Source organism: Cydia strobilella, chromosome 12 (assembly GCF_947568885.1).
Source record: "Cydia strobilella chromosome 12, ilCydStro3.1, whole genome shotgun sequence".
In the NCBI taxonomy this organism is placed as follows: domain Eukaryota; kingdom Metazoa; phylum Arthropoda; class Insecta; order Lepidoptera; family Tortricidae; genus Cydia; species Cydia strobilella.
Genome location: NC_086052.1, coordinates 9,357,145 through 9,371,433, shown reverse-complemented (window position 1 = coordinate 9,371,433; position 14,289 = coordinate 9,357,145). Strand labels below are relative to the sequence as shown.

Sequence of the window (14,289 nt, the reverse complement as noted above, 5' to 3'; positions counted from 1 at the left end):
CATCCACAGGCGTTAGATCATCTTCATCACTGGAATCACTCATTTCTTTACGATATTATAACAGAAAACTCTGCAAGTTGTGTATTTTTACGCGAGTCGGTCAGAAAAGGTTTTAAGTAAAAAAATTGTTGACAATGTTGACATTTCTGATGTATGAAATGTCAACGATGCGTTTTGAAATTGCATCGACTCAACTTGTGCGTTCAGAATTATATTTAACATCATTATAAAAAAAACAAACGTTTCTTATGGAATTTTAAGGTTTATGACTTAAAATCATTAAATAAAGCTAAATTTGGTATTTTTTATTAGATTCTCAAATCATTTATTTAATGATAATTAATATCGAACGAACCATTATCATGAGCGTTTTACGTTTTGTTATCTGTCAAGCTACTTAAACACGCTCCATCCAAGGTCAAATTACTTTCCCCACTAGTGGATAAAACGCGTTTTCCCCCGCTTGTATTGAAGGATAAACGACAACTTTCCGAACTAGTGAGGGGAAAACTAATATATTGTGCCGTCGGAAAGTTTCCAACTTCTTCTAAATTAAAATCGGAAACTTCTCATAGTTTCCTTAATTTCCTATGATATTTTCCTGAATTTTCCCAGAACTTAGGTGTCTGTTTCTCGTGTTCGTACTTAGATAATGTTTTCTCTTCTTTATGATGGATGAGTCTATTTATAGGCTGTAATATATTTGTGTGCTCTAGTGAAATATAACCCTATTTACTTAGCAAAAGAGATGCCGAATCCCCGACACACAGCCGACGGACAGAGGCCGCGCCATCGCCACCCCGCACTGCTGCGTTCCCTTAGCGCCCTGTTATCTGTTATACTATAGTTCAGTTACAAATATAAATTGTCGAAGTCACATGCTATGCACAAACAATGACGATTTCAACGACCTCAACGATAACCTGCATTTGGGAAAATTTTATTATTATGAAAAGTTTTTCTCGTAAATAAGGTAAACCTAGAACAGTCTAGATTCGTCAGCAGTACGAACTAGAAAACTTCAAAACAATAATCTTCCGTATATGTAATAAAATCGACACCACAGCAGAGATCTTACTAGAGATTTCCACGCATTACCTCAGCCATATTACGCGTACCTACCTACTCACAGGTACTCAATTTTGCCCGAGTCTCAAATGTCTTTAATATTAGTCATTCCCGTAGGAGCCTTAATTCTTCCGCGAACTGCAAGAAACTGCGTTGAGTCAGGAGGTAATTTGATTAAGGAATTTTACCGTTTTCGTGTGCGTAAGTGGTTTAATCAAATCCGGTCGCCTGCATTTAAATTAGGAAAGAACCTATATTTTTAGGGTTCCGTAGTCAACTAGAAACCCTTATAATTTCGCTATGTCCGTCTGTCTGCCAGTCTGTCCGACCGCGGCTTAACTCACTGACGGTTAGTGCTGGAAAGCTACAATTTTCCATGGGTATATGTATAAATTATTCGTTATTCAACACCCGGCAATCCATCATGGCTATTTGTGAAGTCCCGCTATAAGCAACTACCGTACAACGACATGCTCTATGAGCACACTTTTGACATTGACGAAATTGTCTGGGGGCACGGCCGTGCCCCCGCCAAGACGAGCAAAGCGAAGCGCATGGGCACTACCTATACCTTTTCTCGAAGCGCTTCGTCGTTTTTTTGAACCCTCATAACTTAATTGGGTTTGGATTACACCAGATAAACAAAATTCTCGGGATATGATGCCAATAGTGGACTTACATATTAAGCATAATAATTTTCAATTGTATAGCTCTTATACTTTAGATTTTATTCATATCTAAAAAACCCTGATTTCGTCACTCACTCACTCACTCACTCATCAAAACCTTTAGGGTACTTCCTGAAGTCCTGGTAAGCTGAAATTTGGTATGTAATAGTCTTAGTATACATACAACAAAAATCTTTTGCCCCTGAGGGGGTGAAAAGGGGGTTGGAATTTTGTATGGAAAATCAATAACCGCTGTACCGATTTAGTTAAAATTTGGTTTGTAGATAGTTTTTGTTACGGGGAATGATATAGAATAGTTTTCAACCCCTTAATCACCCTGTAAGGGTGAAAAGGGGGTGGAAAAGGGCGTAATCAGTAAAAAGCAGATTGTATAAAATATGCCCACAGATACGAAATTACAGGATTTTTAATAGTAAATTACCCCCAACCCTTTAAATTAAGGGATGGAAGATTGTCATAAGCAACTTACAAAAAAAAGTGAAATCCCACCAAAAACATTTCACGTAAAATGTTGCCAAGACGAAACCATAAGGCTCGCACTGTCAAAAAGTTATCAGATCTTTTGTAGAGCCAAGCTTCTAACTCTACAGGCCCTAACTTCACAAACTCTACACCTTAGTTAAAATATGTGGCTTGGCCGTTTTGTTACATACAAAATAATTTATAGTTAATACATTTTTCCCATGTGACAGTAGCGAAACGGCCAAGCCACATATTTCGACTAAGGTGTAGAGTTTGTGAAGTTAGGGCCTGTAGAGTTAGAAGCTTGGCTCTACAAAAGAGCTGATAACTTTTTGACAGTGCGAGCCTTATGGTTTCGTCTTGGCAACATTTTACATGAAATGTTTTTGGTGGGATCAATTTATCATAAATAAAGTTTTTGACACATGTTGAATTTTGTAACTAAATCTAGTTAAATAGATAGAAAATGAGCAATTTATCACAATAAATTATAAACTTAAAAAAAATGGGAATAATAAAGAAATAAAAGACTTGAAGTTTCAAAATCTTAGTTTTTTTGTTAAACATCCAAAATAAGCTTTTGGTAAGCATGTGTCTAAATCGGAGGATGAACCGTAAAATAGGTGAAATTTAATAAAGAATTCTGCTTACACAAGGTGACGGGGCCATAGAAAACCGTTTAGTGCGAAACCTTAGTATGAAACATTTGTAGGGTGTCCAAACTTTTGAACTATGTACTCTACGTTGTTGATTTTAACTCTCTATATAGTTATATGTAGTAGAGATAGAAGCATGCAAAAAAAGAATTTTACTAGAGAAACAAAATAACGGCAGTAACGTTGAGATTATTTAATTGAGAAAATGACGTGTTTCGTACAGCTTGTCCCACTATTAGAAGCCGAAAAACCCACGCTCATATTCAAAAACGAAACTTCATTTCGCAAATTTTCTACAATACCATATTGGCAGTTGGCACTAATAATGCTAGCCAAGAACAGCTTTGTAGTCATGAAGTCAGAGTCAAGATACTTACTCAAGAGTCCGCAGCAAGCTCAGCCGAATTTCACCTTCCCATAAAAACGGAGTTTCGTTCTCATTGTAAAACTATGTTTTGGATTGTAATGAAACTTTGCACGAGCAAGGGTTCGTACCAATGAGTAAAACGTCTGTACGAAATATCATTTGATTTGACCAGTTACTTTTCGATGAAGGAAAACAAGTTTTGTATGAAAAACTTAAATTCGCTGTATTTTTTTAACTATGGTATCTGAAGCTACATAAACTAATAACAGGCATAGATATACCTTAATTTTATATTAAAGGGAAAAAAATATCGCTCGCAGACGTATCTGCATGTTAAAAAAATTTCATAAGAGTGGTCACCCCAGCGGTCGGCGTGTACCTATCGATTGAAAACAGAACAACAGGGACGCCCACATCGCTCCGCACCGCTCTAGTTTGTCGCAGAAACATGGATAACCGACCTTATTTACCGGTTATCCACACTCATGCACGAGATTTTCCAAAATTCTCGCCAATGCATCTGGATTTTTAGTTTATTTTGTGAAATAGGTGACCTACAGCGCCATGTTTGAAAACAATTGTGGTGAAGTGATTGTTTGAGTGGTTAATGTTTTTATTATGGTAAGTACTGAACACAATTATAAATAGGACATTATTTTGTTAACTACTTAACTTAATTAACATTGGTTTAAGTTCCTGCACAACTTATAATTTCTATCCGTTCTAACTGGAACTATCCGTTCCTAGAATTAATAACTACTACGGGCATAGAATCCTTAGCCATAAGATGTGAGAATAATAAGTCAAGATTTAAATCTATGTTAAAAAAACACTATGTACGTATGTAACTAGAGACTGATGACCCCACAGTCAAACTCTTTTTTGAGTTTTGCGGGGCTATGATTACCTATATATTAAGAATACTCTGTATTTTATTTATAAATAAAAATAATATTTGACAAATAAGTCCTACGTAACAACCACGAATTAACAAACAACCTACTTTTTGCTTAACACGACTCAGGATATTGCGTCTAGTTATTGTTATAAGACATAATAATTATAGTAACGTCTTTAAAACCAGCTACCTATGGACTATTTATTAAATTAAGTAGTTATCAAAATGTTACCAAAACATAATACCTACTTAGGGCCACTTGCACCATTCACTAACCCGGGGTTAACCGATTAAACCTGGAGTTACCATGGTTACCAGTACAATTTGACACTGGGTTAACGGTTTAACCGGTTAACCCCGGGTTAGTTGGTGCAAGTGGCGCTTAGTATAATTTTAGGAGTTTTATGTAATAACAAAGTCTCAGTACGTCTTAAACCATGTAATTTTGTAAATTACAGTAATTTGTGAGAACTGAGAAAAATGTCGAGCGAGCCGGAAAACGGTATGAGCCGCACCCTGAGCGCGCTCGGCGGCGGGGACGCGTGCGGAGCGCGTTGGACTTTGGCAGCACTTCTACTGGCGCCTTTAGCTGCTGCCAACTCGAGCTACTGCGCTGTGCCTGCTGTTTTGATGCTTGCCGCCTTTATTACAGTGGCCAGTGAGTAGAGTACTTTATAGGACCTATTCAAGCGCTCGGCGCGGATACGTGCGGCACGCGATACGATAGACTGTAGCAGCACTACTACTGGCGCCTTTAGCTGCCGCCAACTCGAGCTACTGCGCTATGCCTGCTGTTTAATTGATGCTGGCCAGTAAGTACTTCATGAAAGATTATTCAGGTTGCACGGCTGGGACTCGCGCAACGCGTAATGGACTTTAGCAGCACTCCTACTGACGCTTTTAGCGGCTGCCGACTCTAATAATAGCTGCTGCGCTGTATCTGACGTTTTGATGCTGGCTGCCTTTCCTTTATTTATGGGACTTATTCAGGGCGCTCGACGAGAACGCGAGGCGTGCGCGACTGCTGCCAACTCCAACTCCAGGGCTTATTTGAAGGAATTTTCTGTTTATAAGTATACAATTTATTTAAATTCTAAATACTGCGGCAGCACCATTTCCTGTTTAACTTCTTTTCTTTCTATCTGCCCCCATGCACTTCAGGTATATCTGCTATTAGGGTTGTCAAGAATTTTAAACACAATTGCTGTCGCCTCGACGTCAAACAAGAGCACTTCAAAAATAACACTGTTTTTTCTTCCTGCAGCTATCACATGTAGAGACTTGAAGAAACTAGCCAACATCCTACCACCGGCAAGAACCTGCCGTGGCCGTCGCGAGCGCAACCTGCGCTCCTTCGCCGACTTCATGGCAACGTGGATGTGTTTCCTCTCACACCTAGTCGCAGTCGCCATCTGCGCTCGAATCCTCAGCGCGACGGCGGATCACGTGACGAGCGGCCGGACGAGGCGATGGCTGTTTGGATATGAAACCAGAGCGCTCGGAGAGCCTTGGCCTGATGTGCTTGGGGTTACTGTGGTCATGGTTGTCTGCGCCATGTTCATGTGTGGATTGGAGGTACAGCTGACAGTTTTCATTTCATTGACACATTTTAACTGATTAGGTTTGGAATTCGAACTTTCTTGCTTAAAAGGCTGAGTCCACCGAATATTTTCAAGTTTGTTAGGATATGAGAAACGACGGAACTCCTAAAAATGATCGACAAGGGTACTTTTAGCTACTAATAGTTTTAAACTTACCTTATTAGGTACCTTATCTTCTATTCTAAATTCAGTTAAGTGTGTTAAATATGAAAGTCGTTTGATTATTCTTTGACTTGACTGTTATTATATTACCTACACTGTTTTCTTTTTCAGGAAAGTATGATGTTCACGTTTATGCTGTTGATTCTGCTGTACACATTCAGTCAATTCTTTGCTATCTTTGGACTAATAAATTTGGATATTGCAAATATAAACATGCCTATACCAATGACTATTTACGAGGTAAGAAGATACTTTTATTGTCTCCTTTTATTCCAGTTCTTTGTATTTTTATCCACGCCTATTTTTCCATGGCGATTAGTTCTAATCTTTGTTCGTTGCAGCTTTTTGCCGCTGGATCGCCTATCTCATACGCTTTTTGTGTATCGACGCAAAAGAAAGATAACGGCAGTTTAAAGAAGACTCTGATTCTGATGGTTGGATTGCCTGCGATTATTTTGTCTGGCTTGTGCTTTTTGTATACAAACATGTTAAAAGGGTAAGTTAGGTACTTAAGTAGATACTTTACCTATGGATACAGGGTATAATCTATGAATTGATATTCATAGATTGCAAGGAACCTACTTTGTTGGATTAAGTTAATGTGACTTTTCATTCCTTGTCAAAACAATTGAAGGTGTTCGAGCATACTCTTGTGTCAATTTCCATATAGGTACATGTTTGTGCACTTTTTGTCAATTATATTATTAAGTAGGTAACTTCATTATTTCTGTACAGGAATAGTATAGACGCAGCATTACCAATAACCACTCTACTAGAAGCCAGAGCACCCTCGTGGGTGTGTCCCCTGTTAGCCGCAGTCACCGTAGCTGGGATCAGTCTAGCCCTGACCGAGCTGTGTCCCATACTCTTCTCTATCCTGGTGGATTTGGCGTCTCCTGAATGGAAGGTGCTTACCAGATCTATGACATACGAAAGTCAAACAACGGGCAGTCCGGTGTTAGCTGTGTTCACTGCTGGTGAGATTATGTCATATTCTAAAAATTAAAGAGGCTTGTTTCATAAGTTGATGGCTTACATATTATGACCTGGTATATTTATTTGCAGGTAGTCTAGCAGCAATTCTAGCGTTCGCCTGTCCACTTTCCCACATGATCACCCTAATGAATGCAAGCCACTTACTCGGAATTTCGGTACAGGCTTTCCACTTTATGATAATGCGCTGTGTACCGACTGCCGAACAAAGAGAAGCCGGAGGTACACTTATTTTAATCAAGACATAGTTTAGCACACATATTTAGTAGTGCCACGTATTCTGTACTATCTTGAAATTCATTTTAATTTACAGATATTGAGTATAAACGTCTAGATCGAGGAGACACACGAGCTAAGATAGCAGGCAAGAAATCAAAAAGGGGGCTTTGGTTCATCCCTTCTGCTTTACGGCACACAAAAACCTTAGAGAGCATTAAATCTAAAGTAACCGCGAAAGGTAAGATTAATGAATTCCATTTAATTCTTCTTATTTATTTATTCTGTTTATATCCCAATTTTGAGGATACGCTTAAATATTTTATTCTCGTTAGGCTCTCTGTATAACTACATTACATAGTAAATAGTATACAAAATTCCTAAATTCAAAAACAAAACAATTACTTTGGGAACTCCGGAAGTTATGACCAACAGCATGACATTTTTCAGAAACTGAAGAGCGGGAATGTCTTCTACTGGACGAATATGGCAGCGGTGTAGCCGACGATGCTGAGCCAATGACCAGTTGCAGCAGTGAACAGCGGATCGCGCCAACTGCTATTGACGAAGTACCGTCGGACGTCGAAGTCGAAGTTAGCGAAGCGGACCTTTCGTCAGGCGATGACTCCACTGATATCGACGCTGTTGTTAAGGAGTATAGGGATACGATACAAGTGAGTGGCGCATTACGTTACACGGCTTCCTAGTCTTCCTTACACTTGTCAAAAAACATATTGGTCAAATGGCTACCCTTAATTGGGTGCGACTGCGTGCAAAGTAAAATAGCTTAAGCAAAAAAAACTCCAGTTCTTTTACCCACCCACTTTTACGAGTAAATGTGGCTTATCACTGCCAAGCGATAGCTCTTGTTTGGTTTAATTGTATATTTTCTACTTTTGTTGTTCTAACTTAGGTGGCGTTTATTTGTGTATGAACCATTCCACCGTTACGTACTTAACGACATTTATTTGCGCTATTTTTTTGAATTCCTAGCATGGTACTATTGGTACTCTTTTGGCTTGTCTTTTTATCGTGTATTATTAGTATCATCTCAAAGCTTGTGTTCGTTAAAAACTTTATAACTATATGATTAAAGCAAACGTTACCTAAGCGACTCATATTATTAACAATTAGGCATTGCTTAAATAATGTATTTTGTTTAAAAATACTAGATGAAAAGGAACTTACCGTTTTTATGGAATGTTCCGTATATGAATGACAATTCCATTCCCCGACATTATTCCATCAGGTAGTGACTTCTCTCCCCGAGGCAAGCGCTCCCATCCCTCCATGCGTGCGCGGGGCTAGATGGTCGGCAGTGGGCGCCACAGTGCAAGTGATAGCTGCTGCCTTGATAGCCGTGGCCTTCTGCAATGAACATATTCGATTGCCGATGTTCGCTGCTGGCATACCAGGTTAGTCTAAACTCCTCACACTTGAAATGTTTGCGTTTGTAATAGGATGACCAAGTCAAAACTCTTATAGCTGTTTTAGGTAAATTGAGTTGGGTTTATATATCATTTATAACCGACCAGTAATATCGTTTGTCACGTAGGTAATATGCTGCTCAGTGGATACCCATAACACAAAAATATGCGTAATTCTCGAAGACGGTTAAACGGTAAAATGACCGAGACAGTCAATGACATCCTCAATTATAGATGAAACTGTGCTTGCTTAGGTAGTTATGGGGTCAGCTCGATGAGGTAAGTGATGTACAAGTAACCATAATTTCCTGCCCTAAATGTAAGCACATCGTAACCCACTATTGATTTGTGCAATTATAACTAACCATTTGATTTGAGGGTAGTCACCAAAAGAAACACACAATCGACTATTGGTAATAGGCCGTGACGCTTTGCAGGCGCCGAATCCGGTTGCGGCTTCAGTGTGCTAACCGCCTTACGAATCGACAGTTTTTTCACTATTATCGATGACGGCACGTACAAAAATCTACCGTGGTTACATTGTAGATACCTATATTGATTTCCTTAAAAACATGTCAAGTAATTTTATTACAAATCCCGTTACAGTCTGGATCTGCGGCGCCTTCATATGCGCCTGGCAACCAGCCCACCCCCTGGGCATGCGTAAGGCTCAGGGGCTGCAAGCGCCATTGGCTCTTCTGCCAGCTCTACTGTTCCTCACGCCTCTACTGGTTGACTCCTGGCCTGCTATCGTGCTGTTCGCTGGCGCTGGTATGACATTTACATCTTAAAAAAAAAAAGCGTTTATTTTCAGACAACTCATAGGTCCATAGCATTATATTGTCTTCGGTTACCGCGATAGTTACTCATGAAATAAAACTATGAAAACGGATTATATCGCGTATATTGATCGCGTTCCATAGCATTGTTAGTAAGTTCTTAACTAAAAATTTATACTAAAATTATTGATACTAAATACTAAAAAACTAAGATACTACAACTAAAATGAGTTAGTATTACTTAATAACATTTTAATTTGGACATTTCTAAAATTCAAAATTAAAATTAGCATTGCAAAATTAGGTACGTCAGACATAGGTAAAAATAAAATTAATTAATAGGATCATGGATTAAAATAATAAAAATAGAAGTAAAAAACGATAATAATAAAACATGTCAATGCCAAATTAAATTTAAAGTTTACCAATTAAAATTTACAAACGTCGAGTGAAGTCCGATCCATCGTTTTTGCATGGGTGAATCCCACCTATCGGCAAACACCTTTAGAAGGCTGCTAGGGCTCCCGCGCACACTTTAGTCTAGTCTTTAAATAATAGTATGGATCTGCAGCACCTTCATATGCGCGTGGCAGCTAACCCACGCCCTGAGAATGCGCAAGGCTCAGGGGCTACAAGCGCCGATAGCTCTGCTGCCGGCTCTTCTGTTCCTCACGCCTCTGATGGGTGATTATCTCAACGAAATTTTTTTGCGGCGGAGCTGATAATGACAGTGTGGACTAATTGTTTCAGAATGGTATTTTTTTTTCTGAAAACCTTATTACACAAATTATTATCTTAAGCCAAATCGCAAAATGTTATAAAAGTTATTAATATTTATTTAAAAACATTTTTTCGCCGCAATTATAATTTTGGTTTTGTGTCCGGAATCCATTTTTCTTGAATAATTTCTATGGTAGAACCATAACATTCATTGATTTAACTAAAACTTCACAAACTTTTACTCGTTATTAGTCTATGTATATTATAAGAAAATAAAAGTAAAGATTAGTACATGAATCGATACTCTAAACTAAGCATTAACAGTTGTCCGGGTAAAATAGTAAATTTTGGTGGTAAATATTGAAAATGATTTTATGGTCGAACGAAACGCAACAAGGCTAACAAAGGTGTAGTAACTAGTAACCTTTGCTAGTAACCTGTTAATTTTAATTCAGTTCCGCTCCGGCACTGAGCGATGACGCACGTGTCGTACGTCGCTAGAACTGTCCAGCAAACGCGGAAGTATCTAATTTTGGTGTATTAAAATACTTTTTAATGCAATTCTGGTAGTGTATCTAACTAATGACCGAAAGTAGTTGTTTTTCGGTGAACTGTATTTAAAACATGTTTATAGTTTCTTTCTTAAAATATATATATTTAAATTATTGCGCGGTAAGATCAGTAACCCAGAGGTACTGGCCACGGTGAACCTGGGGGCATACCGCGAAAACCGAAATTCGCAAATTGCGGGGATCTTTCTCTTTTACTCCAATGAAGGCGTAATTAGAGTGACAGAGAAAGATGCCCGCAATTTGCGAACTTCGATTTTCGCGGTTATAGCCCTGTGCGCGCCCTCGCGGTATGTGTGGCGCCGACGCCAACCGCATCTGCTAGCCGTGCCGCGCGCGCGCGCACTGACCTACTGCACGAGGCGCCGTGGACGAGAGCGTTGCGCACGCTCAATCAAGTTGCTACTCGGATTGATACATGTGTTCCGTTGTTATGAGAATGACTTCACCACAGTCACTTTGTTTGTGTTTATGTTATACTTAGAAATAGTTTTATAAATATTTTATTGTCTCTAGTCTACATTTTGCTACACTATCGCATTGGGCAACTGTTATGATTTCTGTATCGTTATTATCAATAAATAATTAAAAATTATATAATAAATACCGGCTCGCGTGCATGAAATTTATGAGTCAATAATTTTAAGAACCCGCTAAAAAATAAAATACTATCCAAACGCCTAAATTGGTTACATAGCAAAAGTAAAACCTTTCATCTACAATTTACCAGGTGTCGTGATCTACGCTCGCTGCGAGCGCTGGTGTGGTGATCTAGCCGTCCAGCAAGCCCGCAGCGCAGTTGAACGACGGAAGCTTCACGCTGTGTCAGCTGACGTCCCTCTGGCCGCCCATCTCGCTCACATCGACACCGTGTTTATAACCAGGTGGGATGCTACAGCAGTTCCTACTTCCCAGATATATACAGTAGGTTTTTCGCAGCGCGGTCGAAGACGGAAGCTCCATACTGTGTAAGTTGACGTCCCTCTTGCTGTTTACTAGGGAAATAAACATCTTTCTATTCTATTCTCTTGCTGTCCATCTCGCTCACATCGACACCGTGTTTATAACCAGGGCGGAAACAGTTCCGAAAGACGCATCTAATCCAGTCAAACGGAGAGCACTGCAGTTTGCAGTCTCTGCCGGACTACATCTTACCGCCCATCTGCTCACATGGGCAACTCTTCTTAACCCCGCATTTCAACAAGGCGATATCTATAATCTAAATTCAAGCTTAAATTTAAAACTACGAGGTTGTTATTTGACTGGTAACTTCTCGGGAATAGAATTAAGATATTTTGTGATATCTTGCTCGTCATCCAGGTTTTTTGCTGTTCACCAACGCTGGCAAAGACTCCGTGTTGTGCCAGGAGAGCTGTATGAGATATTAATGCCATTGGCATATCAGATGATGTATTTTCTTCGCATAAATGCTTCTCTTTGCTCCTTTTTCTTTTAATAAGCCAACGGTGGTTTCGCAGACTTCATATTGAGGACAAAATTCTGTGCCTTTTTTAGGAGCAAAAACGTTAACTTTATTGTGCTCATTGCAGATGACAAGAAGATGACTCGGACACGAGTCTAGATAACCTCATCGACGCGGAAGACGAAGAGGCGGATCCCGGCGAATGACCAGCAGATGTCATCATCTCGTAACCATGCATCTTCAGAATCATTTTGTATGTTACCCATCAGGATTAGGTACTACATAGACGGATTAGGAGTCGTGGAGTAAAGTGGTAGGAGTTGTGTGTATAATAAATAAAGTGGGATTTTTTCTTGTTGAAAGTGAGATTTGATGATGTGAATTCTACTGCAGAGCGAAGTGGTAACTGCCAAGCAAGGGTGAAATACCGCTTTAAGGTAAAAAAAACACACAACACAGAGAAAACGTAAACGGAATAATATTGATAAAGATTATAACGTCCTAGTGCCTATATTGCTTTAGCTTAGGATTTGAAATTTTATGAATTTCCATTAGTTCTCGCGTCGTTTTCGGAAAAAGATACCACTTTATTTATCGATTGTCATCATAAGGCAGTTCGCATAAACAGCAAAATTATAGATAAGCCTTAGGTGGAGTCTTATGCAAGAAATCGACACATTTGGTTAATATAACAGCAGTGTATCACAGGCTTTATGAATTATAGAGAGTGATGCTCTACATTCTCAATTTTAATAAATTAAAGTTAATTGTAAGACCTTTCTTAAATTTAGAGCAATTAACAAGTGTGTGTTGTCATTGTTTAGCACTATTCAACATTACTTATAAAAAAATTAACAGGCATAGATGTCCTGATTAGAATTAGAAAACAATCGCTAGCTTGACGTGATTCCTAAACTAAGGAGATAAAGTGTGATATCATGTGATTTTGTAGTAGTCATTGAAGTGTTGGTAAAAACTCGGAGTCTTTGGAGTTATACCTAAGACTTCACCTAGTCTTATAGATCATCGAAGCTTATGCTTGACGCGGCGAATAATGATACCTAACTATGACAGTTCCTCCGACTCGCTTTTGGATACCTAAACTTAATTTAAAAAATAATTGAAGAAACAGGTTTTTACCGTATTTCTAAATAAAAAACAATGTGCGATCAAAAACTCGAGTTCTATTTTTAGTGGCTCTCAATGACTGCCTTTTAACGTGTTACCAGAGGGCCTACCGCGAACCACGTTCGACGTGTTGCCTCTCTGTCGCGCCTGTAAATTCGTACGTAAGTAGGCCCTCAGATCTTAAGATAGGTGTACACTTCAAAGTGATAACAAAATCATTATAAGAAGGCTCGAGTCTTCTTGAGGCACGCTTCCAAAAGACTAACACTAAAAAGTATAGGTCACAAAAATCTTGGAGGTCGTTTACGCCCAGTCACATAAAATTGAGTCGAGGTCTTCATATTTATGCCATTCTTCAACACTGTTAACTGATTATGTGTCACTCTTATTGCAACGGGATAAGCTCTACGTATGGCCAACTGAGTTGCTGTTGAGGAAAGACTTGATGAGTCCTTACCAACACTAGTAAATTGTTGTTTTGCCATGGACGAAGAAGACTGACAAAGTCTATATATAATCGCGTGCCTCTAATATTCAAGTTATTGCCAGAGTTCTCAGTTTCATCCATTTCGCTGGGCGCTTAGATCTCTGGGTGCCTAACCAAGACGAAAATCGTTCGCAGAGAAACGAAACGAGACGCTATCTGTCTCTATCGCACTAATATGGAAGAGTGACAAAGAGACAATAGCGTTTCTTTTCGTTTTCCGCAAACGATTGTCATGTTGGCTTGGCCCCCTGGTTTAGGGTTAAGGTTCCGCAGCGCCATCTGTGTAATGGAAGTTATTTTGAAGCAGATCTTAGTTACGCCCATTTTGTTAGGCACAGAGCTCTAGGCAAAATAACTCCCGTTTAATAGGTGGCGCTGAATATTGGAGGAACGGGACGTTGTACAGACATGGTTTATTCGCCCATATTTTTGCAAAGCCTTGAGAGAGCAAGAGTCACGGTATCCGTCCATTTTGGCATTGTATTTATCATCAAGGCACGCTTCGCCTTACACGAGTATTAAAGCGTAAATCGGTAGTAAATATTTTTTCACTACGCTTATGTAGGTTGCCTTACTTGAATAACTGTAGGTAAACTAAGCTATCTCGTTGTCTGATCTAATAAGTGTTGAATCCTTGTATGGTG

General features: G+C 39.2%; 1 protein-coding gene across 1 annotated transcript; it reads left to right on the top strand.

Annotated features, from left to right (window-relative positions):
- Positions 1–3,699: 3,699 nt before the first annotated feature.
- On the top strand, positions 3,700–13,332 carry LOC134746062 (uncharacterized). Its single transcript, XM_063680284.1, has 13 exons — positions 3,700–3,863; positions 4,599–4,798; positions 5,405–5,715; positions 6,015–6,143; positions 6,245–6,399; positions 6,639–6,880; positions 6,969–7,118; positions 7,210–7,353; positions 7,563–7,786; positions 8,362–8,527; positions 9,146–9,310; positions 11,338–11,491; positions 12,158–13,332. The coding sequence occupies exons 2-13, from the start codon at positions 4,621–4,623 to the stop codon at positions 12,159–12,161; spliced, it is 2,022 nt and encodes a 673-aa protein (XP_063536354.1). The 5' UTR covers positions 3,700–3,863; positions 4,599–4,620; the 3' UTR covers positions 12,162–13,332.
- The last annotated feature ends 957 nt before the right edge of the window (positions 13,333–14,289 follow it).

Bases quoted from the DNA above. Each gene is read 5' to 3' on its own strand.
- LOC134746062 (XM_063680284.1), top strand. From the start codon at position 4,621: ATGTCGAGCGAGCCGGAAAACGGTATGAGCCGCACCCTGAGCGCGCTC. The intron at 5,716-6,014 runs GTACAGCTGACA...TTTCTTTTTCAG, and splicing joins TGTTCATGTGTGGATTGGAG to GAAAGTATGATGTTCACGTT. The intron at 7,119-7,209 runs GTACACTTATTT...TTTAATTTACAG, and splicing joins CGAACAAAGAGAAGCCGGAG to ATATTGAGTATAAACGTCTA.